This window comes from Tauraco erythrolophus, chromosome 5 (genome assembly GCF_009769465.1).
Source record: "Tauraco erythrolophus isolate bTauEry1 chromosome 5, bTauEry1.pri, whole genome shotgun sequence".
NCBI lineage: Eukaryota > Metazoa > Chordata > Aves > Musophagiformes > Musophagidae > Tauraco > Tauraco erythrolophus.
Genome location: NC_141469.1, coordinates 74,604,677 through 74,632,408, shown reverse-complemented (window position 1 = coordinate 74,632,408; position 27,732 = coordinate 74,604,677). Strand labels below are relative to the sequence as shown.

Below are 27,732 nucleotides of genomic sequence, written 5' to 3'. Positions count from 1 at the left end.
GTGGGAAAAAATGTTATGTCTGGTAAGTTTTTTTTCTCATTGCAACTACTGGGATAATACCAATATTATCCCATGAAAATTAACTACAATATAGGGCTATTTAAGGATGAATTATTAACAGCTACATGTATTTTTCAGCACTTGTTGATTTTGTTTAGTGTTCTGCATCTTAATCAGGCAGCAGCTGTCAGGTCACTTTCATTTTCTGGCTTACTAAAAATTAATTACTTTGCAATTTAAAAATTACCTCTGCTTTCAACTCAAAGAAAAAAAAATATATTAGGATTTGCATATATTTCTTCCCCCAAAACATACCCTCTTCTATAAAGTCAAATCCTAGACTTAGAATAGGTAACACGTTCATATATGTCAGCCAAAAGTGTTTAGAAAGACAAAAGATCCCTTCCATAAAGGAATATGAGAATTCCTTTTTAGGTGATTAAATACAACTGAGGTCAGAGGCTTGGGCATCAAAGTATCTTTGTAGATCTGGCTTATAGATCGATTTAGGCTAGCCATGTTGTTAGACTTGACTGTTGCACAGAACTGGCTGCAAGAAGTAGTCACTAAATTTTAGGAAAAAATACCTGATGTCATGGCTTTTACTGAAGTCTTTATTTATGACTAATTCAGATAAAGCTTTCCAATGTTTTTTAAATTTTGTTTTGTTTTGTTTTCTAGGACATTAGGGATTAGTTCACAGGCAGGCTTAGGAAACCGGGCACGGTAAGGTAAGAGATTTGACTGTTGACAGTGGCAGCTGTGTCAGAAACTAGTAATACTGCTTGCTAGCCAGTTTGAAGATCTGGATGAATGACATTATAGGAAGAGTTAGAGAATATTCTGTTTTTCAGAGCAAGGAAATATCTACTCCAATTACTGCATTCTTGTGTAATCTTCCTTGCAGAAAACTGGTAGGCAGTTATATTGAGCTGTTTAAAGCCCTGGGGACACCTTGGCTTCAAGTGAATCATGATTTAGGAAAAATGTGAAAAGAATGACTAGGCAAAACAAAGATGACAAAAAGCATGCTTTGCCACTATGACTTCATTATTCAGAGGCAGACATCTCACCTATCAAATAGGACATACTACTTAGAACACAGAGAATCTAATGTGAACAACTTCTGCAGAAGAAACAAGATGCAGACTCTCCTCTATAATGCATACAGTCTAAAGTCTCAATCAAGCTTCCATGCTTTCAGAAGCGAATTAGATTTAAACTTGAAACCACCTAACACTGGTCTTTCATATGACAAATCCTTTGACTTCCCCTCTGCCAACACCACTCCCCCAACTTTCCTGCAAAATTTCAGTGCCTGTGAGAAGGTGGTAACACTCTCGCCTTTACCTGGGAAAAGAGCACAGTGCAGCAGTCTGAGTAAAATCAGTCTCTGCCAATGGACTCTAATTCTGTCCTAAAGGAATCATAAAACACAGAAATGGCAATACTATCTCAGTGATGAAATTCGTAGCATCAGCACCTATGAGAAATAGCCCGAGATCTCCAAATTTATTTGGCATTTACCAAGCAAAGCCACTCTTAATTACTATTCATTCATGATGTATTTGAGACAGTGATCTAAAGATTTAAGGAATATAGAAATTATGCTTTGCTTTGCTGCCACAATGTTTTGGCATTTGAAATGCTGACTGTCTTGATTTAAATGTCATCTGCGATGTGGGTCCAGTGTGAATAAAAGATGCATCTAGGAACTACTTTCTGCCTTGCATGCCTCTACTCCTGATATTGCCTGTTGGCAGAAGATGAAAAGTTGAGCTCCCGAAGGTATTAAGAGTAGCCATTTGCCTGGAAAAGGAGATTAACACCCACTCTTATTCTTCTTGTGCCTCTAAGTTCATTTAAAAATTTTAACAGTTTCATCCAATTTAATCAGTGAGGCAGAGAACAAATGCCATCAAATTCAATTGAAGTTATACAGCAAAGATCTACTTCAAGACTCTCTAGGGAAAAGGAACATTTCACTAGGCCTCCCTAGTGCATGGTCTAAAACATTTTTGTATGCTTTTCCTTCTCAGAATAGGCTTCTGGATACCATGAGGCACCGACTAGGAAGAGTGGCCCAACCTTCATACCAGCTGAGAAAGGGAAGCTGCAACACAAACTGGCTACACATCCAAAAAACGAAACGCAGTAACTACCAAAATGTTCTATGGAAAGAAAATGTGCTTTGGGCTGCTTGAATCCTCCTATCTTTCGTAAAAGATACTATGAAGACAGTGCCTTCAACAACACTGTAATATCTGATGCTAGCTGGAAATCCGAAATGGAAACCTATTAACTACTTGTTACACCTATGCAAACCCACTGACTTCAATTTCTTCCATTTTCTGACTTCTCTGAAGCTGGCTGGAAAGCACTACAAGCAGAATCTGGTTTATTTTCCTTAAATACTTAAACTCATTTCCATTCTGGCCTTCAAAGCTCCCCAAGGTACAATTTGATCTGTTAAAAATAAAAAAGAGCATCAGCTTTTTTCTTTATTGCTTATTCATGTTCCCCATTTTGCAGTAATTCAGCATGGTAAACAAACAGCCTCTCTCTTATGTGCTAGTTTGAGTTCCAATTTTGGCAGTTTTGTAAACTAAAGTTTTACACTCCTACCGTAGTTAGGATAACTTCATTCCCTAATGGATACTTAACACATCTAATTACTCTATTTTTGAGCTGCAAGCACTGTTGAAAAAATATCTCCATTCTTTCGTTCCAGGAGCTTTCCAGCTGCAACATTTTCTACTGAATAAAACATTTTCAGTGACTTTGCCCATAAATAATCCAGCACAAAGACCAGTGTAGTCCCAACTGTACATAATAACCTCAGAATTCCACTGAGGATTTTCTAGTGACATCATAATAAACTGCAAGAAAAAGCTGAAGATGTTTTAAATTATAGTTTGGGTAAATTTTATTCTTTTTTTACACATGATAAGAAAACTCAGACATTTGTCACAGTAGTTTGAACATTTTTCTGGACTTCTTCAAAACCAGAAGGGACATAATTTCAAAGCAGGATGCAGAGGCATATTTCATATTTGTAAGGACAAACTGAGTGACTGAATATATCATTATTATTTATTTTTGTGTTCAAATTCCCATGTTGTTTCTTCATGCTCCTTAGTCAAATGCAAAGCTTTTTAAACTAAAAAAAAAGCAACCTTCCTCAAAACTTCAAGATCAATGTTGACAGACATTGATGCAGATATCATTTTAATCCCCTATAAATTTTGAAGTTGTGTCAAAATACCCCTGCAGCACTCCATGATCTCTAAGTCTGTTATTTATATCTCAAAAGAAAACAATAATCTGATTTAACTGGTAATACAACTGTATCAGGAGAATGATTTGCTCATGTGATTTTAGCCTGTTTTATATGTCTCTGCCTTAGAGTGCTTAGCCCTCTAACACATAAAAGTATCGAGGTGGTTAGCCCAGAAAGGAAGGCTAACAACCATAGACACTTCATTTCCAATTGGAAATGCGTAAGCACTAGTAATGCCTGGGTAATTTGGGCCACGGGACATTAACTTTCCTCTCCACCACCCCTCACCCAAGGAGCAGGGAGAAAGAGAAGGGGTTTATGAAGTGCAAGAGAATCCTCCTAATGGGGAGAGTCAGGAGATAACCACGCACTCAAAGTGAGGGGCTGCTTCTGCTCTCAGGACTGAGCTTCGGCTTCCAGTCACAAACAAAACTTGGCTGCTATTGCAGATGTTTGCTTGTCTATGTGCTGTTAAAGCCTGGATTGGTTTTAGTATGTAGAAAATCCTCACCTAAAGAAAAAGTGCCTTAGTGAGGCCTCAGTGACTGGCTGGCAGGCAGTGATGCTTCAACCTAAACTACGAACTCACAGGAAGTCAAGGCTCCCCCTGCCCAGTCTAGACTAGTGGATCATTGTCTCAAGGGGCATTCCAAAGAGATTTGGAAAGCAGCTGAACCTTAGGAGATGATACACAGAAGATGGGGATTTGAATCAACAACTGGTGTAAGAAAACTGATTTTTCCCTAAGGTCAATATTGAGCCTGACTTGAAGGTCAAGTTCTTACCCTTCTGGAGGAAGAAACACAGCAGAACATACCTCTCTTTTTTAAAGTAATTTTATGATTTTTGCAAAGAAGGATTTATGGGAGAGACTAACTTTGTCACTCTCGCATACTTTCACAGACTTGTAGCCTCAAGATTAAAAACATGCTATGGAAAAATGGCCAGCTGACTCTTGGAATGCTTGGCTAGCTAATGCTCCACTGTATTTTCTAGTCTCTGCTTTGACCCAAGAGGAAGAATTTGGGGGTGGGGGAGATCGCTGGAACGATGGGAGCGAGGATAAGCCAGCATGCAGCTTGCTGAAGGAGAGGAGACTGGAGAACAAAAGGGCAGAGAGAGAAGGTAGAAGACCTAGAAAAGTTTCTGTGGCATGGAGAGATGAGATTATCTGGAAAAAAGGACTGGAAAGTGTGACAGAAGAACTGTTCACCATAAAGGGAACAGGAGAAGACAAGGATATTCATGTTAGGGAGGCATGAAGCAAAAGAACCAATAGACAGATAAAAAGAGCAATGTGATCTGTTAATGTAGTAAGAGAGCTCCTGGGAGTAGAAGGCGCAAAGATGACTAGCAAGTGAATTTTTATGGTTTGTTGCTATTAACACATCTTTGCCTTGGCAAGAAAACGTGAATTCACCTTCGAGCTCCCCATACACTGAAGAAGCATTGGGCTTCTCCTGATCAAAGTGTCAGAGCACAAGTATTGTGGGATGCATTTGAATGGAAAGCAAAGCCTGAAAACACACAGCAACAATTTATACTTTCCCATTTCAAATACTGATACACTGGTTATCTCCAACTCAATTGCTTCTTTCAAAACATATATGTGTGCATACATATGTATGTATATGTGCCACAGAAGAGCATCTGACAGGTCAACAATTCTGGTCCTAAAGAAAAAATGTCTCCAGGGAGACTGATAGTCAATGGCATATTGTTATTTTTTTAGCTTGCAAACTACTTCTCAGGATGATAAAAGCATCTTCCTTTTCTCACACTTAAGTAGAACATTCATACCCCTCTACATGTATATATACATATATATGTTCACCCTATTTTCCCTCAATTCATTCTTTATCAACTTACTGGATGGAGTTCTCAATGCGCGTGATGGTGAGGAAAGCTGCTAGGTTTGCCGTGTAGGAGGAGATGACAATCAAAGCAAAAAGCCACCAAGCTCCCATCATCAGTCGAGTTGCCAGGGTTGTGTATGGAACCTCTCCTCCTGTGGGGAAGATGGAAAAGCAAGTGTTTTCATTTGGCAGAAGGAAACCGAGTTCCTCATTGCTCATGCATTGCTCGGAAGAACAAGGCCCCAAGGTCAACGGGGTAAAGCAGTTTACTAAAGCAAGATGCTTTAGTAAACTGAGCAGGACTTGAAGTCACACTTTCTATACAATGAGAAGTACTGAAGGAAGCCCACACTGTCAGCCATCATTCCTGTATTTCTGTTGCTATTGTGCCTTTAATTGCAATTCTTCTGCCAGTCCTGTCTTGTAAAAGAAATAGACTTCAAGATCTCAGAACAAAACCAGCAAAAGTAAATTCTTACAATGTTCTTTTCTTAGAGATCTTATCTACAAACCTTAATTAAGTTTTTCTTGCAATCTTGAGAACATAAAGTTAAAAAGAACCCATCAAAATACAATTACTTTTACAGTTCTGTAGGCAGGCAGATGTTTACAAGAACCGTATGTATGTGTACAACTTGCTGCAAGAGAACTTGGACACGTGAAAAAAAAATCACTTGTATTGAAGAAGAGTGCAAAATTATTTTGTATTCCCATAATAGCTTTCCTTTAAAATCCAACTTCCACGTAAATAAAATGTTAGCAGCAATTAAATCTACCAGGATGAGCTGCACACCATTGCTTGTGTGACCAGAGCCCAGTTTAGCAAGCTATGAGAAGCAAGATTTTTTTATTTAAATATCTGCACCCAAAACACAGTAGCTGAGAGTCTTTGAAAGAGCTCTTTCAGTTAAAAACATAGGAATCATGGACTTTTAGATGAAGGAGAATTCATTGTTTTAAAATACACATTTTCTCTGCAGTATAAGTTTTGTCACAGCTACAAGTAACTAGGGGGGACAGGTAAATGCAGCAAACACCCACAGTCAACTGCTCAAGACATTCACCCTTTTCACTTCCCCCTCTACCCAGCAACTTGAAAAGCTGTCATGGTTTTTGAGGTAGCTTTCTCAGACGCAAAATCTTATGACAGTACGATACCTGGGACTTGCAAAAGCAGTTTGTTACAGATTCAATCATCTGTAAGTATTTTGTGCTCGATCTTCACTTCTGTAAAAACCCCTTCACATTTCCCCAGTAAGTAGGTTTAAAGGTAATACAAATTACACTTATTGCTGTTCCAAGTACAAATAATTTTCAATTATGTATACAAACTAGATATTTAATCAACGCTTGAGTATGAAGGATCACTTTACCGTTTTATTCAAAGTTTGTCCTACCTACACAAAGCACTGAGAACTCTGCATCATCATAAAAGAAACACATTTGAAGCTTTTTTCCTGCTTCAGCGCTGTAGAGTTGTGCCATATGTGAAATAACTGACTCCATTTATATTTTTGGTAGGTAGGTATTGAAATCCTATGCATTTTAAGAATTCCAGTACCAAAAGACAAAAATCTATTTTAGACCTGTGTGGCTTGAAATAAATTTCCTTTTATTTCCAAGATGCCATGTAATTATCTGAAATTAGAATCTACTGATCAGATCTGGAGATATTATTTCAATATAGGGACTTTTGAAGATGAACATTAACTTCAACATCTGAAGATTTGGTTTTCTCTCCTGCATAAATTTTACATGATTTTTAATAGAATATTTCTACTTTACAGTAGTTTTTGCAATGTCTTTGGAATACTTCATTTAAAAACGATTTTTAATAAAATGAAAAGAGCAGACAGCTATATCAATTTATCAGAAAAGGCTGTTTGTCCTTTTAACTTTTAGGTGTCAATCCCTGTAGACAATCTTCATATTGAACTGAAATGGGTAGAGTGATAGAGAAGAAGACAATGATCTCCTGGACAACCTTGCATTTTCATTTTTCAGCTTAATGAGTAAAACTTCTAAGTTTTCACATTTTTTAATTGAAACTAAAAGTCAGAAAAGAGAGGACCACTGAAAACGACACACCTACCTTCTGGTTTTCAAGTAAGAATGCTGTGCAACGAGTGACTGTGAAAGCATCATAACCCCCTCAGTAACAGCATTCACCTACTGCTCACACAGTGTCGTTTTCCCATTCATCAGTAAGGTTGTCCCCACTGGTGACTGTTACCTTTTCTTTATTAACACCCGTGTTAACAACAGACTTAAAAAAACTGTGAGTGCTGATCATCCCAGGTGCTTTTTGTTCACCCAGGTGTTTGTGAAGTCTCGATCCTAATTCACAGTTGTATTGTGCATCAGCAGTTGATAAAAGGAGCCTGAGGACAAAGCTTACACATACAATAAACACATATCAAAATAATTCATCGCTCCTGCCCCTACTCTAAAATCTTTGCACTGACGCTTCTTAAACTACCGTTTCTAAAGCGGGACTGACACTGCAACTGCACAGGTGCCTGATTTTTAAGCAGTACAGGCAGGGTAGTCCACTTCTCCCAGTGAAAGAAAGAAACAAAAATCAAAGGAGATCTTTTCTGCCATAGTATCATTTCTTTGGCATCTATTAGGAGACTTAATGAGATACAGTCTTGTTCTATTGTAGTGTTTGCTGAAACACTTTCCGCACCATGACAGCTCACCTTATGAAACCTCTTCACTCCCTTCCCCCAATTCTTTTTCTAGGGATAAAACTTTCTGGAGTTTTCGTTCAGTCCAAATGTACGTGTTTTCTCAGTGCAGAAGAGTATCAAGTCATTCAGGAGAGCAGCAATCATTGGTTTTCCATTAACATTACCATGAAATAGAGCTGCAGATCTAACAGTCACTATTGCTGACTGTAAATTAGTATGCAGAAGGGACACACATGTAAAGTGCCCTCAGCTCTGCTTTCCAATATCTAGTTTGAGTTTCAGGTGTATAGACATCTTTATGGATGACAGCATACTCTAGTTACAAGGGGATATGCACAGGACACACAGTGCAAGGGAGGTGGGAGCCAAGAAGATGAAACAAGTCTTTCCCTGCTATTGTCTTTCGTACCATACCAGCAAAGCTTAATAACCCCTAATGGCAAAGGGGACCAACTGATGCCATGTAAGCACGTGTTGGTGACCAGAGTAAAATTTTTTCTATCACATCTCATTTCTCTAGCAAAATACATCGATGGGAGTTTATATGCTGGTTGTGGTTACACTGGAAACACCACAGTTGCAGCATGATAAACAACGTTTAAAAATACCGAGCTCCACTCATGAAATAAATGGAAATCTAAGAAGACAATCAGCAGTCCTGAAGCTGCTTTGTCATCTTAAGAAACAGACCTCAAACGAATACGGAGGCTGTATTGTTCTTTAGACTTGGCCCTTCCAGTTCGTTGGCAGAAGGGTATAACGCAGCACAAAATGCCACTACCTGTAGATCACCTATGTTGTGGCTACAGCTCCCAGTGTGATTCCGCTGACACGCTTGATGCGTACTAAAAATCATTTAAAAATCTAATCTGCCTTTAAAATTTTCAGATTGAATGTGCAAGAAGGAGAAGATATTTTCCAGAGAAAACTGAACTAGCAAAAAGCAATCTTATTAGGAGTTTTCTGAAAAAGCTGAGTTACTGTAGAAGTGACAGCGAAAGAAATTACTTTTAGTCCTCCCACTCTCATCTAATGCAGCTCTCCTTCATCAATCCTAGACCACTTTAATGATGGCCTACTTCAGATGACAGGCTTTGCCTGCAACTTATCACATGAATTTTCGTTTATTCCCATTTCTTTCCAAGTGCTTCAAGCTAAATATCAGAAGGCAAGAAAAATAACTCATTGTCTTGACAACGAAAACAATATAATGTATAATTATGAGAGACCTATATATCAAGAACAACCCACCTTAGGAGATAAAATGTGAACCTATACGATCAACATACAGATTTCTAATACCTTTTAAGTTATTCTCCCTTGTTAGCAGTATGTTTAAAGGTTTCTTCAAGTCAAAAATCACAAGAGAGGATTACAGGCAAGGAGGAGGAATGAAATCATGAGAAAAATGGAAATTGAGGATCATAGCCTGGTGATATCTTGGTATTCTATAATTCCGGACTAAATTTGAATAATTCAAAATGCATAGGCTGTTTCTCTAAACATTTGTTTTCAGGGATTTGTCAATTGTTTGCCTGAAGGAAAACCACATTCATCTGCGTAGTCCAGAACTATGAAAATATTTCAGGTAGAAATGAAAACAATTCCTTTTTGTGGACAAAAAGGAAATGGTGAAACATTTCTTGGAGGAGTTTTAACCACACTTGGCATTTCTGAGATCGAGCCTGGTGGCAGCCATCTTGCTGAAAAGTGATGCAATTTTTGTCACTAGTCAACCAGGTAGTAAATATGCAAGATAAGGTATCTCTCTGATTTAATATTGATTTAACAACTTCACTGGGAAGGCATGATATTTATAAATAAAATTAATTTACTTAGCAGCTCAAAAATCTTTTTTATTTTATTTTTTTTTTTACTGTTACTAAGCAAATAGCTTGGCAGCATAGAGCCCACAATGTTGAGAAAACTCAAACTTGATTATTGAGAACAATAATGCCTTTTGAAGATTAATTATTGAAATGTACTTTATAAACAACTGCACACACAGAGAAAAGCCATAAACCATCGTTTTTCTATGTCCTGTATTTGATAACTCTATGAATTGGCGTTTCTGTAGGGAGTTGAGAGCTAGACTAGGAGTCTGCTGCAGCCACTCTGTAAGTGAAGAGAGAGACTTGAATGAGAAGGCTCTGCCCTTCTCCTGCAGGAAGAATACTACAAGATTCACAGCTTGCAATTTCTGTTTGCAATAACCACAGCTGTCAGGGAAATCTCAAAGACTAAGTTCTTATTATAGACCAAACTCAATTTGTCACCAATGCTTACTATCAAGGCTACTCTACCATTCTCCCTTTAAGAATGTATCTCAGTTGCAAACAACTTTGTCAAATCTTGATTATTTAAGCTGCAATAGTCTGCTAAATGTCTGCAGTGAGCTGAATTTCTATGTAGGGAGTTTTAGCCAGATATTTTAAAGAAAATTTTGAGAACCATGAAAAAGATGTTAATTGTGATTGTTTTGTTGAGGAACTCTAATACTATCAAACTTGAAAGCAAGGATCTTGATTGTGCTTGGAAAATGAAGGTGAAGAAATAATAGGGTGGGTTATCTGGGGACAGATTTTGGTTTTGCTTTTTCTCGCAAAAAATTCTATCCACGTTCAGTGAATTATTGGCCTTTGGAAAAAAACACAAAAGCCTGGGAGTTGGCTGCAGTTTAGCCTTTAGCTTGTTAGAACAGTCACATCAATTATGCTGTGCATCTGCAATTTCCATTTGCACAAATATAAAGTGTAGAGTTCTGTTGCAAACAGTTTAGATCAATGTACGTCTTACGTTTTCTTTGTGAAAGAAACATTTAATAGAGAGTGGGTGTAAGGAGAGTAGTTTGTGTTAACAAAGAGGCAAAGGCATTTTATATTTCAGTTATTTTTGCCACGAGAAACAAAACCTAAAGTTTGACTGAGCTCTGTTATCTTTACAAAACTCTGCAAAGCAGAGCTCTTCAAAGGCAGAATCTTTCAGAGCATTAGCTATTGCTATTGTTCTGTTAAACACTTTCTTGATAATATAAAATCTCTCCTGTTTTCAATTGGAAATGTTCAATTCAGTATAAGATAAAAAAAATACCTTACAGTCAATGAAGCCTGTACCTATTTCTACCAGCTGTGAAATAAATGCAGCTTGGAAGTTGTTGGAAAATCTCTCATAATGAATTTTTCTTCCTTTCTTTTCATTTTTCACCCACACTTCTCCATTCTTCCTTGAACTGAGCTCAGTGCATTCATTTCCATAACATATAAGCTGTCATGTCATAGCCTGAGTTTGTAATATTACATTGTGTGCTGAAGTTAACACCCATTGACCACAGCAGGCATGACATATTCTCCAATGGGAGAATACAACCCCTTGAATTGGTAATGCCTTCCAAATAAGCTTGTAAATCAGTGGCTGAATTCCCTAGCCTTGCAAATATTGGCCGATTGCAGGGGACTGGGAGTAGGGAAGGAACTGAGCATGAGGCAGAGCTGGCAGCCAGATTCTACAAGGTCTGCACAAGTTCAAGAGCCAGCTATTGCTTTTATTTACCACAGCACCTGTTTCTCCCCTAGCACTTTGTTTTTATTTAAATGTAGCATTTTTTTTTAATTTGCATATTAAAAGAGACTTTCAGATATTTTGTTTCACACATGAAACATTTCTTCAGGTCTTACTTCCTGAAGACAGAGTATTGCATCTAGGTATTATTACTACCATTACTATTAATACTATGACAATACTCCAAATGTATTAGGCAGTAAGTTATAAAAATTGCATTTTTGGTTCACTAGACATAGTAGAATTGGAAGGGAACCATTTTGTTTGGTTGTTTTTTTACTAAAGTGATTATAAAAGCTTCCATCAAATCCAAAAGATCAAGTAACTTTTTTTTTTTTAAATAAAATAGTAAATTCATGTGTAGCAAGGGTTTTCATTGTCATGATAGTCACACATATTCATTTTTAAAAATAAATGTGAAATAAATGAGAAACAAAAGTAACTTCAAAAGAGATATTTGAAACATTTAAAAACATTGAAATATTTAGAATTGTTCATATTTTCTTCGATTTAACATAAAAATAATTTAGTGGAGCTATTATAAATTCATGGAAATATCGGTATTCATTAATCTTAAAATCTGAAATACTGGATAAATTTTTGATGTCTATCTTCCTAGCATACAATTGATGGAGGAGACATTTTCATTTGCCTACTCCAACAGCACCAGAGCTCTTCTGAGTTTATAGCTGGCCTATTCTTTTTGCTGAACATGAGTCCTTTATATGTCAAACATTATGCTTAAGGGACAAACCATATACTGAAAATCTCCTTGAGTATCCTCTGTTATCAACTTCTAGCAGTATTGTCTCTCTTTGGGTACTGTTCAGTGTTTGGCTCAGCTGTAGCTCCTAGAAATACATTATAAAGCATTTTTCTGTATGCCACTGGTGTACTTACTACGGCCATGCTTTGTCTTTCTTTCTCCATTATTTCTACAGCCTTCCTCTTCCTTCTCTCAATGATTTTGAAGAGAAGGACTGTTATTGTACTTTTTGAAATATATTAATGTTTTGTATAAATACACATCTTCAATACTAAACTTTTTAATAGCAACATCTTTTGGAACTGTTAAGTGTCTGTCTTTATTTGTGAAGTCTTTCAAGTTGTTACATCCATATATTAAGGTGGAAGACACATTTGAGCTGAAAGTTCAGTTTGGTTTTCAGGTTTTACATTAGATTTTTTTGTCAGCTTTCTAGAACCTGCCCAATGCTCCAGGACTCAGATCAACAAATAGCGGTCCTGGAAGGTCCTTAGCAAGCTCTTTTAAAATGTTTGGGTGAAACTCATTTGGATTTGCTATTTGAAAATGTCTGATGCTAGTAGCTGCCATTTAACATCCTCTTGAGTTGCTCTTGACGTAGAAAGTATTTAATCTGCTTTTTCATGAACACAGAGAGAAATATTTATTGCCTTTCCAGCATAACTATTTTGAATGGTATCACCTTCATCTAATGTACCATTATCATTAACGTTTCTTTAGCTCCTAATAAAATTTTCAAAGCTCTCCTTCCTGTTCTCAACTCTGACTCACCTCCGTGTATACTTGCTCCCCATGTCATTTTTCTTGAAGTTTGTAGCTTCTAACCATTGTGATCAATGTTCCTTTTTCTTTCCATCTGCTCTATATGTGCATTTGAGATGCTACAGCACGGGTAGCCTGAGACTTGAAACATATATCATTCAGATTGAAAACCCTTATTATATCTCACATTTTCCCTTATGCATTACAGACATGCACTAGAAGAGCCAATCACCCTCTACTCCAGTGTGATCTGACAGTCTACAGCAGACACAGACTCCCATCTCATTTTGTGCTTCAGCCATTAGCACACAGTCCCACAAGAAATCAAGATAAATTCTTCTCAATGCCTCTGAAATACCTAATGCCATTTCGACATAGTGACACTCTTCTTCCCCTTTTCCCAACCTTGTAGATCTGTCTTTCAGTACTTCAGAGCATCATATGTTCCTACTAGATTTCAGTAACACCACAAAGACCAAATCTATATTTGTTAAGTGAGTAATTCCAACTGTTGTTTATTACTCAGGTTTCTGGCACTGGTCTATAGGCAATTAAAGAATGTGTTCACTTTGTCATTTTGTGCCCTGATTAATTTTTTCTTCCCCTTAATGTCTTACTTCTGAACTAAACAATCACTTACTCTCTCTCATTTGTTGTTGTTAGTGTAATGATCCCCTGACTAATCTCATTACACTTGCTCCCTGGAAGATTGTTTCTTTCCAGCAGGGTGGGAAGCACTGCCCTCATTGCCCTCCCAGAAGGGAAGCAATGATCCACAAAGGAAAGCTCTCCTCATTTACTTCTCCCCCTTATGTGACAGGCAGAATATCTGAGATGATCTTTCTTCTCCTTCAGGCTTATTTCAAATCACTCCTAGTCATCTGAAATCTGTAAAGCAGTTTGAGAAGCTGCATCTTACACATGCTTATAGTTCCTTGTCAACAAGTCTGGAAGCCAGCTAACCTGAGGGTATATGCACAACCTTGTTCAGGTAGATGTAGCGCTCCCTCCAATCTCCTACCGAGGAGACCAGGCATGGGTCAGCTCCAATGTGAAAGAGAGATTACTATGCTACCTTGTCACTCTTGGTTACTGCTGGCCAGTAATCACCTCCAAGTTATATTTCATATCTTGCAAACTGCCTCTGAAAATCCTCCATTTGCTACTGCTGTGCATCTCTTTGGATGTGCCTTTGGCATCTGACTTGCATACTAAGGCTCATTGCTCAGCTGTTTCCTCATTAATAGGAAGAGATTACCCATGCTGAGATTCCAAATGCTGGGACTAATCAAGGACCAGTGGCACTGCCACTAAGCCCTTATCAAGTTGCGACCTAGTGTACCCATCTCATAAATCTGGTGAGAGGGCCTTGACACATAACCTGATGAGCAAACAGAAACAACCAAAAGAAAGCCTAAATGACTACTTATAAACTGTTTTGCTTGAAACACAGAACCCTCAGTCATGTTTTTTGAAACTCTCCTCTCTGAAGCTAGAAAAGGCTCTAGCACCAAGGAAAGGGCTAGTGCTACTCAGTGCAAAGCCTTTCAGCCTACTACAGTGCCAGCTCACCACTGGGTTAGCAACCTGCAGAGTGTTTATAAGTTTGAATCTCTGCAGCTGCGATTGCCAAATTATTTTTCAGTCTGTCTTCAAACATCAAGCCTGCCCAGCTTTCTGTCTCTACTGCAACAGCTCCATTCTAGTGACAGCGGGCTAATCGTCTGGCCACCGGACTTGCTTGTAAAACCCTGACAAGATGCAGCAGGTACTGTCGTAGAGATCCTTGGTTAAAATTTTGTTTGAAAAGTAATCTATCTGCTAAAGTCTGTCAGACACAGCTACTCACTACATGCTTCCAATCACTTGTTTATGCAGAGCCCCCCTTTTCTCCCTGGATCTAATTTACACACAACAGTAGTTAGAGGCTCTATAAAGCTGAAAAATAATTTGTGACAATAGCACTACTAAGCACAAATGAAGGAGGGCAGCCAGATACAACATCCCTTTAGGTAAATGGGAGTTGTACCTATAAAAGTCAGCTTTAATTCTGTCTTAATCCTCAGATACTGAATACCAGCTTTCTATACTGTTCATCATTTCCATTTTGAGAATGAATGGGTCAGAGAGCCTCTTTTAAATCACTCCTAAACTGTGACTAGACCATGTGGGATTCAGCCTCAGAATAATCTAGATAGAACTGCGCTATGTCTGCTACTACTTTTTAAAGCTGCTGCTTTTTTATAGCTGTAAAACTATCCCATAAACCAAACTCCTATTCATCCTAAATATAATGATCAGGTTTGCAGAGAAGAAAGCAGAGAATGAAAACAGAAAATCTGTTTTATGGGAGAAGCAACAGCAAGTCAAAACCAAAATCTAATGGACTTTGTTTAAGGCTATATTAAATAAAAATTCAAGCCTCTGATTAAAAATGAGAACAGTACAATGATGAATGTTTTTACTTACCTTTTCTACTCAGGAATTTTTAGATAAAACCCAAACATTTAAATATATACTGGCAGTATAAAAAGAAGAGTTTAATAACTGCATTCCAGAAGAAAGGGATCTAACATGATAATGGAAAGCCTAATCTCTTTTCAGTTGAGCTGAGATTCCAATTTTCTGCATCGCTAGCAGTGATAATGTTACACAAACAGTGTTCAATCATTAAATTAATTCCCATTAAATCAATGTCCTTAAAGGCCAAACAGTCCTTCAATAATTACCTGATTAAAATTATGTTAGCATAACATATTAGTTATAGTATATTTATAATTCCCTTCCCAACAATAAATTGCTTCTTTCCACTGATCTTGCTGAAACAGTGACAATGAGGCAAAAGTTGGGAAGGGAAGCATGTCATGTCACCACATAGCAAATGGCTGTGGTCCAGCTTCTTCTGGTATCGGTGATATTTCAACAACATACATTAATCTGATTTGCTTCGCTGTTATGTAGTATTTATAGTACTAATCTTCAAGAGCTATAGATATTAATTCCTGGCTTTTAAGCCTAGACTCACAAAATAAATAACTTCTTTCAGATATTAGCAACTTTGAAGTGGTCAAATTCCATCTTTCTGCAGAATTAGTAAAATATGGTAATTTCAATTGAAAATCAAAGTGCATCTTACAGAAAAGAAAATGTTACAGATAATAGCGTGCAGTAATTTAATGCCAACACATTGTAGTGACTTGTGCAACATAATTGCACAGAGACAGGGGATGGATAGACTTTACAGTGGTTCTAAAAGTTCTGGAAAATGTATTATAGAATCCTAGAATGGGTTGGAAGGGACCTCAAGGATCATCTAGTTGCAATCCCTCTACCACGGACAGGGACACATTATTACAAAAGAAGAGTGATGACTGCAGCTGAAGTTTGAAAATGGAGGTGTCTACTTGTGTTTGCTGAAATTACCAGGAGCTCTTAGATGAAGCATTACTAGACTTACACTACACATATTCAGATACTGAAATATCATGCAAGTTTTGATATTTGAAAGTAAATATTTTGTTTACTAGAACTATGACCAGACTGGAACTGTGAGGCTTGCTGCCCACCTCTAACGAATAAGTTGGCCAAAATATCTCATATTAATGCAGCTGAAATGCATTGTTTTATCAGAAGACTTAACAGGGATTCAAATTTAATTTTGAGGTTACCAAATATGGTACCATTCAATTACATAACCATAAATAATTGTGCAATAAGCCTAGCAATTTTATCAAAAACTTTGTTCGAAAGAATCTGACCAGATAATCTTTTGTTGTCACTTCTACAACACAGGACAATCATTTTACATGATATAATTATAAACATACACACACGCAAAGACAATAAAAGACTCTAGCTCAATGTGCGTGTGTAACAAACACAAGGAGCTTCTGGGGATTCTCTTCTATAGCTCTGTGATGTGCACTTTTAAGATTGCACCTGACTGCATGCCCGTACAAAGACACTATTTGCAGACACTCTGAATGCATCAAAATGATATATGGTCGCTATTATTTTAGAGAATATTGGCACCTGATCTTAACAAATAACCTTGCATGCTAGCAAACTTCTGATTAGATTGCAAGAGATGATGAGACCCTATCTCCCTATTACTAATAGCTGGATACAAACGCTCTAAATTCTCAAACAATCAACCACAATTATCATCTATGGTACATACTCATAAGTGGCTAAGAAACTAACTGTCACATAGAGTTTGCATAGGGGTGGCCTTTCCATAGACTACCGACAGCATTTTACGTAGTACCTTCTGGGACGGCAAGAAGAACTGTGCACAATGGACTGAAAACAGGCCATCTGCACATACCATTAACATTAAACTGAACAATGTCATTAATGAGGTATTAAAGTGCTGCTTTAGCTAAGAGCCTGTCAGGGAGGACATTATGAACGCAAGGGAGAAAGCGTCCCCTTTGGCTGAAACTGAGCAACTGTGAAGCAAGCGAAACAAAAGACAATTCAGTGAGCCCATAAGGACAACCAATAATTCCAGTAAAGCCTCTGCGCCTTTTGACAGGTACTTTTCCCCATCATTTTTTGCCTCTACGCAGATCTGCTACTCCAGATTTTGAGGGTGAAGGTAATTTTAAAAAAAGCCCACATACTGAAGATAGTTTTTTGCTTGGGCTTTCAAAGTATTATGAAATGCTTTATAAATCTGTTCCTGCAAGACTTCCAAGCATACGTCATCACAGAGTGACCTTTGACCACTTCAGAGGTGAGTGAATTACACACATCTTCGATATATTAGTTCAGTTTTCATGTTACTAATTCTAGTTATCCTTTAATTTTCAGAGTGCTTCTCTGCAATGAACTCCTAACCTTACAGAATTCAATCATAACTAATGCAGGAGCGTTAATTATATGCCTAAATAACACATTTTGAAATTTAGACTAAAATTCTACTTCAGGTGCATCCTATAATGTTGTTATCAGTGATGTCTCAAACTCAGATGACCTAAAGTAATACTATGACTGTTCATATTGAACAGAGGAAAGAAGAAAACCCTCATCCTTTTAAGTTTCACAGAGAAAAATACTATAATGTCATTTATCGATGAAAATCACTAATACAAATGCTTATGTTTGAGAGTTGAATAACCTGGTTTTTACTACAAATCAGCTGTCACCCTGCTTAAGATCATGACAAATTTGTTAGAAGCGAAAAGCGACTTCAAAGATGACTTTAATGCATAGTGAGGATTTTCCTCTTTGGGAATAGATATAGAAACAAAAGAAGCTATTGTAAGAATGGAATACATGCCTATACCAAAAAATGTTCTATTGGCAAGTACATCCAAGCATGAACAATGAACGCTCCCACTCAACACATTTATTATCACTGTTCCTTAACAACCTGTTTGCAGAAAATTTTCTATCTTTCCTCCTTCACTGTTATCTTTACTCTATCCTAGTGTGGGGGAAGCACACTCTTCAGTCAAAACCACGTGTTCCTTCATCTCTGTTTTTGTCTGGTAGATGAGGTGTCACACATTTTTAACCCAACATCATCTCAACTAACTTCAAAAGCACTGAAAAGATCAAGTCCTACTTTAGGATCTCTCCCTCCTCTATTTCTGTGGAAGAATAAAAATTAAGCCACGGGAGGTTCCTAAACCAGGATGCTACTGTAATGAAGGCAATCCCCTTAATGTGCATGCTGGGAAGCTGACTAAATAAAAAATACAAATAAAAAACCCAACAGCTCTCATTTTCCCATATTTGCTGAGAGTGGACCTTCATCTCAGCAATCAAGGAAAGCAAGACTTGGTTAGCCTAATCAAAAGATTCATGTAGTATCATTATTTTCTTCCTTTAATTATTAATTTTGGCCTATTCTTTTTATATACATTTTAATATTACAAGAGATCTGAGGAAAAAAACCTTCAACAGCTGAAGAAAGGAGACTTTCCTGTCAGCAGCTTCAAAACCTGCCTTTACAGTTTGTAGGCAATTTTCCCAGTACATACCCACCATTCAGTGTTATGAAGGAAAGCTGCATGGATAGATACAGCTATGACACAGCTGTTGCAGAGGAGGAATTCCCCACTGACCAGAAAAGCAATGGAAAACTATCACGGGTTCCCCTCTAAACCCATGTTCATCTGGTGCTTTGGATACCCTCCACTGAAAATGGGTGATAAGTCTGTAGATTAAATTGCTGTCATTCAGGTAGAGGAGGAGTGTTTCTGATAAAGCTAAAACTAATTTCATGCTTCCTCCCTACCTTAAAAGTCAAAATTGCTGACTTAAGTGTGAGCTTCTGTGCAGGAAAGTCAAATGGCAGGACGAATAAGGCTTGCCTCCTCACCTTCTAAACATCTTTACAGACAAAAATGTGGGTTACTGTCCTCTTCCATAAAAGAAACATTCAGATCCTGGCTAAACTGTTCTTCCTCATTTCCTCAATTAAATGTATATCGTAAACAGGTGAAGTCTGAAAAGTCAAAACAGATTACTTAATCTGAATCTAACTTATCCATTCTTTACCTAAATATAGTATGAAGTCATATTAGAAATCATAACAATTAAAGAAACTGTTCTGAGTAAAATATTCACCTTAGGATGCTTTTGAAAGAACACAGAAAGATGGACAGATTCCACACACATCCAATTCTACTTTCCCTTTTGCCTCATTTGATCTTGATCAGCGTTTATACTATAGCCAGACAGACATTACCATCTCACAGTCAATTAATCAGGCTAGGAGCTAGTCCTAGGGGAATGAAGGATTTTTCTGGGCTTTCACACCACCATTCATTCTCCATCTCCTCACAGAAGGCGTGTCAGACGCAACATCTCTAAATATACTGCCTCATGTACCCAGTGCCATTACTCAAGCAAGCAGGTGCACACAAGATATAGAAATCCATTATTTTAGATGCCTCTGAGGACTGCCTGAGTCTTAACTTCAATTTAAGGGAAAATCCAAACATATTCCCTGGCAGTTTAATGCTAGTGATATCACATTGCTGCAAACAGATGCCCACACTACTGAACATTTTACCTGGAGCATGGTTATTCCTTGGAATTACATTTTCATAGAACCATAGAATGGTTACGGTTGGAAGGGACCTCAAAGATCATCTAGTTCCAACCCCTCTGCCATGGGCAGGGAAACCCTCCACTACACCAGGTTGCCCAAAGCCTCATGCAACCTGGCCTTGAACACTTCCAGGGATGGGGCAGCCACAACTTCTCTGGGCAACCTGTTCCCCTGCCTCACCACCCTCTGAGTGAAAAATTTCTTCCTTAGATCTAATCTAAATCTGCCCTCTTTCAGTTTAAAGCCATTGCCCCTTGTCCTATCACTACATGCCCGTGTAAAAAGTCCCTCTCCAGCTTTCCTGTAGGCCCCCTTTAGGTACTGGAAGGCTGCTATAAGATCACCCCAGAGCCTTCTCTTCTGCAGGCTGAACAGCCCCAACTCTCTCAGCCTGTCTTCATAGCAGAGGTGCTCCAGCCCTCGGATCATCTTCATGGCCCTCCTCTGGACTCACTCGAACAGCTCCATGTCCTTCTTGTGTTGAGGACTCCAGAGCTGAACACAGTATTCCAGGTGGGGTCTCACGAGAGCAGAGTAGAGGGGCAGATTCCCCTCCCTTGACCTGCTGGCCACGCTCCTTTGGATGCAGCCCAGGATACGATTTGCTTTCTGGGCTGCCAGCGCACATTGTCGGCTCACGTTGAGCTTCTCATCCACCAGCACTCCCAAGTCCTTTTCCTCAGGGCTGCTCTCAATCCATTCTCCGCCCAGCCTGTGCTTATGCTTGGGATTGCCCCGACCCACGTGCAGGACCTTGCACTTGGCCTTGCTGAACTTCATGAGGTTCTCACAGGCCCACCTCTCCAGCCTGTCGAGGTCCCTCTGGATGGCATCCCTTCCCTCCAGTGTGTCCACAACACCACACAATTTGGTGTCATCTGCAAACTTGCTGAGGGGAAAGAAATTTTTGAAAAAGGCAATCAAGCAAACCTCTGAAAGTGGTGTGTACATAAAGCTACATCCAATGTTTGCAAATGTGCTATGTATGCATGACAGTAATTCTCAGTATATGTTGTCAGTTCCAGAGATCACTTGTAGTTTTGAAACCCATTTGTGGCATAGGTCACAATTGCCAAAATTTAGTTATTTTTTGATGCTGTCAAGAGGGCTGGCCAAATCATTGAGACATGCAGAAAGGAGCATGGATACCATAGAGCTTCAGTACCTTTTTCAGAGAGATGACTTTATGAAGATACATATGCATACTAATAGGTAAGCTTACATTTAGTATAATAAAATAAGAATTTGGGAGTTCCATGTTTAAAGGTGGAACTATAATGTCATAGATATATCCACTGCTGTATGTGCTAGAAAAATATGAAAACTGGTTTGTTTCCTAACATGTTTGTCATCTGACTTTCATTTTCCCAGCTTGCTGCTGTGCATTTTAGGCTCAGCAAGCCTGCTCCCCTTACAGGAATATGTCAAGACTTGGCATTAGTTTGAAGAACAATGAAACTATTGATTAATGAGACTGGCATTTAAGTTTTGCTTTCTATCAGAAGATATAAACCATGTTTTTATGAAAGAAGATAGGTAATATTTCCTTTTTACAGCTGAGAACTGATACACAAGATATTAAATGAAGTTTCTATGGTTAGCTAGCAGATCAGATACAGAGTCCAAATTAGGAACTAGGTCTTAGTCCTACAGCCTTTCTACTGGATCTTCTTTGACTTGCAAAACTTAAAAAATAGTTAGGTTTCAGCACTAAATATCATATGTGAAGATGTAATTGATTTCTAACACATTTCTTTCAAAACGTTTTTAGAGTTTTCCCCAAATATTAAATACAGAGAGACTGGTGTACAGTTAATTAAGAGAAAATGTCACTAAGAAAATATGTTGTTCCAGCATAATGGTTTTCTCCTGATTGGGATATGCAGAGAGTGAGATAAGCAAGAAGGAGTAATTTATTAAGCAACAGCACACTCCAGGCAGTGCATTTCAGGAGGATTATATCACGCCTTGGGTGGTAATACAAGGAACAAGACTGAGAATTCTGAGGAGCTTTAACCATCCGAGAAATATTATAATGACTTAGAAGTGTCAAGGCTTGGAATCTGTTTTATTTCTTTTATGAAATGTAATTTAAACAAGGCAAACAGTAAGATTTGCTCATTTACTGGGCATTATGAACATAATTGGTCATTACTGACACCACCAGTGACCAATCAAATCCTCCAGTTGTGATCAGCATTTTAAACTAATCAAAACATAAGGGGATAAAAAAGTGTCCCACCAGTGACGCTTTCACATTATCTGTTTCGTAACTTTGTTAGGTTAAGCAAGAGTATTAAGATCTCTGGAGAAAATAATACTGTTGCGGGTAATACTTTAAGCACCCATTATCCTATGGTCAAACTCTATTTACAAAACTATAATGAATGTTTGTTTTGTTGCAATCATGGCTAAGTGATTAAACCTTGAATGATTCAGCCAGTTTCCTGTTATAGTAAAAAAAAAAAAAAAAAAAAAATATATAAAAATCATCTGCCTAGTTCTCTTGCTTATAGACAATTAAAAGTGAAACAGAGTCTTGCATCTTTACCTGCATAATCTAAAATCCTGCCAGTCCAGTGCAGAAATACCTGCTCTTACTGAAAATCTCAAAGTGAAAAGAACTGAGCAGGGTAAGAGTGAGACAAAGTCTTTCTATTGTGTCTTTTATATTAAACACAAAACATCGCAATTTGCTATATAATTTCATTATTTTGTGTACAATCAATAGAATTCTGCTAAACTAAGTGAGCCTTTCACTGCATTCTGAAGTAAAATTTGAGAGGCTGCTCTCAGAATAAAATACTCTGGAACATTCCTCTGCAAGTTCTTGGTGAAAATTATGCAGCATTTCACTTGTCTCAAAAAATGATCTCTTATACAAAAAGAGTTGGGAATAAATCTAAATCCTGAACTTCTGTTTCTTAAATCATTGATTTTCTCCAGTAATGGTGAGAGCAGAGTGCTCTCTAGAGTATTTAATAACAAGAGCCCATAAAGTAGTAGGAAGCTAATAGAAAACCTTCAGGAGATTAAACTAGGTTCTCAGCAAGTATAAATAGACATTTTACCATTGCTGTGGATTGATTCAGTTAATTTCCATGAAGTTTTTAGTAAAGTTTTTAGTAAACCAAATTTCTTCTCCGAGTGCTTTGGTCCCTGTTCATATGGCAGGTTTCTAACATTGGCATGTTCTAGTGAGGGCAAAATTTGAGGGAACAGCAAGAATACCAGGGCTGAAGAGAAAGAAAAATGTGGTTGTATAGAATAGCACAAAAGTTGAGCAAAGACTATATAATACAGCATTGTAATATGTCGCTCAGATGGTTGAAATAGAAAGGGACCTCTGAAGGTCATCTTGTTCAAGAAGGGCCACCTACTGCCAGTTGCGTAGGACCATGTCCAGATGGTTTTTGAATATCTCCAAGGACAGAGATTCCACAACCTCCTTGGGCAATCTGTGCCAGGATTAGTCAGCTGGGTGGCCTCCAGCATGCGCTGGTGCATGGGCCTGTTCCTCTCCAGGGGCAGTACTTTGCTCTTCTCTTTGTGGAGCTTTGCAGAATATATAATAACGGAGGCCTGGAGAGGTCAATGGGGAAGAGCAGGTGCAGCAGGACCAGCGGGGTCACGAGCGCTGCCCAAGAAGAAAGCTACAGCTATGGTGGACACCATCTGCCATGGGAGGTAAGCAGACAGCAAAACTTGTGATTGAGAAGCCAAGGGGAAATATGGAAGAAGAGAGAGGAAATTTACTGAAAAAGAAACTTCAACATTTTCTGTCCAACTGGCAAAAGCTAATTTTGAAAAGAAGAGAAATACAGAGCTTTTGCCACTTAGTTTTCTAAGATGAGTGAATAGAAAAGAACAAATGTAGAAGTCATGACACTAAATTTCAACATAACTGAAATCCTCCACAGTCTGAATCTATGAATTTGCTTCATCTTTAGATAAATAAACAGCTCAGAGATAAGAGAGACGTGTTACAAAATCTCATGCCTGGGTGAGTAGTTCAGAGTTAGGAGCATTTGGTTTTGGTATAATCCACAGAACTGCATGGCCAAAATCACTGAAAAGCCTCTGCTTTCTTAGTGGTCTCAGTATATTACAGATTCAGTGGGTATATTGGGTAGTACGACAAAGTATTTTGACGCACTGGCCATCATTTTTTGTTTAAATTAAGGACTTGAATACAGAATAAAAAACCTCACTTCTCAGTTTATACGCTTATATTAATTAAACCTCCCCAGTTATGTTGCATCTCTATCCTCAAAATTGTCTCTTCCAATCAAATCTTAAAATTATAAAAATAACTTTACTGGTTTTGGCTGGGATAAACTTAATTTTCTTCACAGTAGCTAGTATGGGGCTATGGTTTGGATTTGTGCTGAAAACAGTGTTGATAACACAGAGGTGTTTTCATTACTGCTGAGCAGTGCTTGCACAGAGTCAAGGCCCTTTCTGCTTCTCACCCCACCCCACCAGCGATGAGGCTGGGGATGCACAAGAAGTTGCTGATCCCAGCTGTCCAAAGGGATAGTCCACACCACATGACGTCATGCTCAGTATATAAAACTGGGGGAAAGAAGAAGGAAGGAGGGACATTTGCAGTTATGACATCTGTCCTCCCAAGTCCCTGTTATGCGTGATGGAGCCCTGCTTTCCTGGAGATGGCTCAGTGACCTAAGTTTAAATGTTTCAAGAAGCAGTGATGTTAAGTTTCAGTCTACCTTTAAGAAAACAATTAAAAAAATTTAATTTTGCTACTGAATATGACAGTAATCATAGACCTGCCTTAAAAACTATTGAACTGGTCTGTGCTGACTCAAGTCTACAAACAATGACACAGTATTTTTTTCCGATGTTTCAAAAATTGCAAAAGGTTAAAACTTGTTAATAGAATTTGATCAGAAAATGAGAGTCAAGGCTGAAAGAAAATATGAAGTGACACAGTAGTCTGATGCTACCTGCTAAAATCTGCAGAATTTTTAACTATTTCAGAAGAATGAAGAAAAAGAAGTCCTTTCTGTTTCAATCAAAATAGGTTACGAGTTTTCTTAAAGGGTGACCTGTATTTTTGCACCAAAGGCCTCTTTTGTCTTCAGAGTTGTGGTAGGGCTGGAGCCAGCCTGCATGCTTGCAAATCTTTTGTCTAGCTAGAGGAAAGGAAGAAAAGAGAAGACAACACCAGAAAGCGCTCGCTAGCCCCAAACAAAGAATCCATCACTATCAAAGCACTAGCAATCCTTGGTTCATGCTGCTTTGTTTCTCTCAGTGCAGGATTATAAAAGCATCTTTGGCTGTATGTTTTGATAACAGAAATTAGTACCTTGTAATGTTTAAATCAGCAGCTGAAAGACTTCTTAAGTGAATGTGACAGTATTTGAAATGTCCTATGCTGCCACACTTAAGATATGCCAATCACAATTAATAGCAACAGATTTGCTATTCCAAAACAAATAAAACTTGCAGAGTTTTTCTGCTGAATGAAGAGCTGATGAGTGAAAACAGAAGCAAAATTACCACAATAGCCAGTTAGCCTGTCAATGGAAATTACTTTCATTTGTCTGTATTCACAAGGGTTAGTAAACAATAATGCTTCAGCTAATATAGTTTTTGTTATACTCAAATTGAACGTGAAATGCAGACTAACGTTATAAATAGATCTGTTACTCTTTTGCACTGGATTTGGAGGTCTTCTGAGTCTACGTTTAAATTGGTCTGTAAGTTTCACATATTTTGATATCAACTCTACTAAATTTATGTCATTTTTCCTGCTAGCAAATTAAGGGCTATCCTCTTGTTTGAATAAGAGATGTTTCTATAGCTTCCTCTCACTCAGGAGGAACCAAGTGAACTTTTTATGTTATTGTAGCGGATTCTAAAGAGTTGTGCTGAAAATCACTTGGCAGGGTGGTAAGATCTCTCTGTCTGTAAATAAATGCTTCTACCTTTCAAGTTCTGTGAATTCCTTTTTCTGAAGTCCCACAACAGTTTTGGTGGTCCCAGCTGCCATGTCCCACCAGCAAGTTTTACTGATACTGAGTTGCATTTCATGACCCTCTTATCACGGGGAGTGGATGCATATCTCCTTGAGCAAATTCCTTGTCTTTGCTTTTTCCAGGAGATTCTGCTTTTTTGTCATCTGACCCCGCTTCGTTTCATCTAATTTCTCCCTCATCCTCATGCCTACCTCAAGGCTGCCCTCTAAGCCCTCCTCAAGCACTCACTTTTACTGACTGGTAAGAAAAACCTGTTCTCTGTAAGCTAACTGAGCATCTGTTGAAGGGCTCCTTTCGAGCTCCTCCTCTGGACCTATGACTTTGGAAACTTCTGAATATCGAGCAACACGGGCTTACTTGAATAGACACAAGGCAAACAAGTCAAATAATAATTCATGAGATTGGAACGTGTGGTTAAACTAGCTTTGCTTCCTTTAAGCCTTGCTGGGCAGTGTTCTATAAAGCTTTTAGGGACTAATAATGTTGGGAGCCAGCAGGGATGCTAAGGCTAATACCAAGCAATAAACCTATACAAAATTCCTCACGTTCATGCAGTAAAGAAACTAACTCACAGGTTTCAACCTAACAGGCAGACAGATGCAATGGGTCTAGTTCTGTAATGGACCAACTGCTTTCTCACAGTTGGATTCCCTAAACAGTTACACTGGGAATATTTTGGACAGAAAAGAAAACTTTATAAACCCACCCACATACATTAAAAAAACTTCTGTAGCTCTCAACTGTCTCTGAAGCCTTCGATTTTCTTTAAAAAAAAAAACACAACAAACATGAAACAAACTCTTCAGCTTTCCCCAGCTGGTCATCACTGTTCAATGCAAATGATAATTTTAAAAGCAATGTCTCTAGGTCAGTGTGTTTAAAGTCATACCTCTTATGGAAATTTCCAACTTCAGCTTTTCTTCTTTTTTTGGATATTGGAGTTGGTTTAGCTTTTTTCCCTTCTACAAGTTTCATACTTGATTTTAATGCATTCCTTTAGCTTTTATGGATGTCATCTGATTGTTTCTAACATGGAATGATGTAATTTCTAAATTACATGTTGCCAGAGTTACGTAAATATGATGCTTTTACCTACAGCATTCCATCCAAAGTCATGTTAAAATCCGAAAAACTATCTGAGAGTTTTGAGGATGAAGTGGACATGACTCTTTGCAGAGCAGATGCTCCGTGCGATTACAAATAGGTGTACCTGCAGTGCCAGTAGTGACTGATGAACAATTACATGGATATGCCAGAAGGTACTCGTTCTGTTTTGTTGTCAAGTGTTATTATCTAAATCTTCTTTGTTCTCATATGAAGGTTATGTTATCTTATTCCACTTTACATTACAACTCTAATTTCTAAACTTGAATTTTAAGTAGCATAACCCAAGCCAAGATCTGTAGTCTCTGATGTCTTCAGGATGCATAGTTAAAACTCTGCCAGAAGAGATAAATCGTGAATGACTTGGGAGTATAATGAGAGTTGGTGAATAGCTTGGGATACACCAGATGCTACATGGAATTGTGAAGGCATGCTGAAAGGCCAGAGAAGGTTGAGTCTAAACATTATATAGGAAAACTGAGATAATCAGAAGAGGGAGGAAAGAATATCAGATGGATACAATAAGATCAAACTAAACTTAGTTCAAAAGCCAAATCCCAACGTTTTCTGTCTGACTGCAGAAGAACGTAGCACTCGTATTAACCACGAATAATTCTCCAGCGGATAATGAGAAATACCTTTTTT

General features: G+C 38.1%; 1 protein-coding gene across 2 annotated transcripts in view; it reads right to left on the bottom strand.

The window, feature by feature from the left end:
- Positions 1-27,732, bottom strand: part of GRID2 (glutamate ionotropic receptor delta type subunit 2) — a 753,158-nt gene that overhangs the window by 105,474 nt on the left and 619,952 nt on the right. For both annotated transcript variants that reach the window (XM_086611621.1, XM_086611622.1), the window contains one exon: positions 5,150-5,288. In XM_086611621.1, coding sequence (XP_086467747.1) covers positions 5,150-5,288 — 139 coding nt within the window. The remainder of the gene's footprint in view (positions 1-5,149; positions 5,289-27,732) is intronic.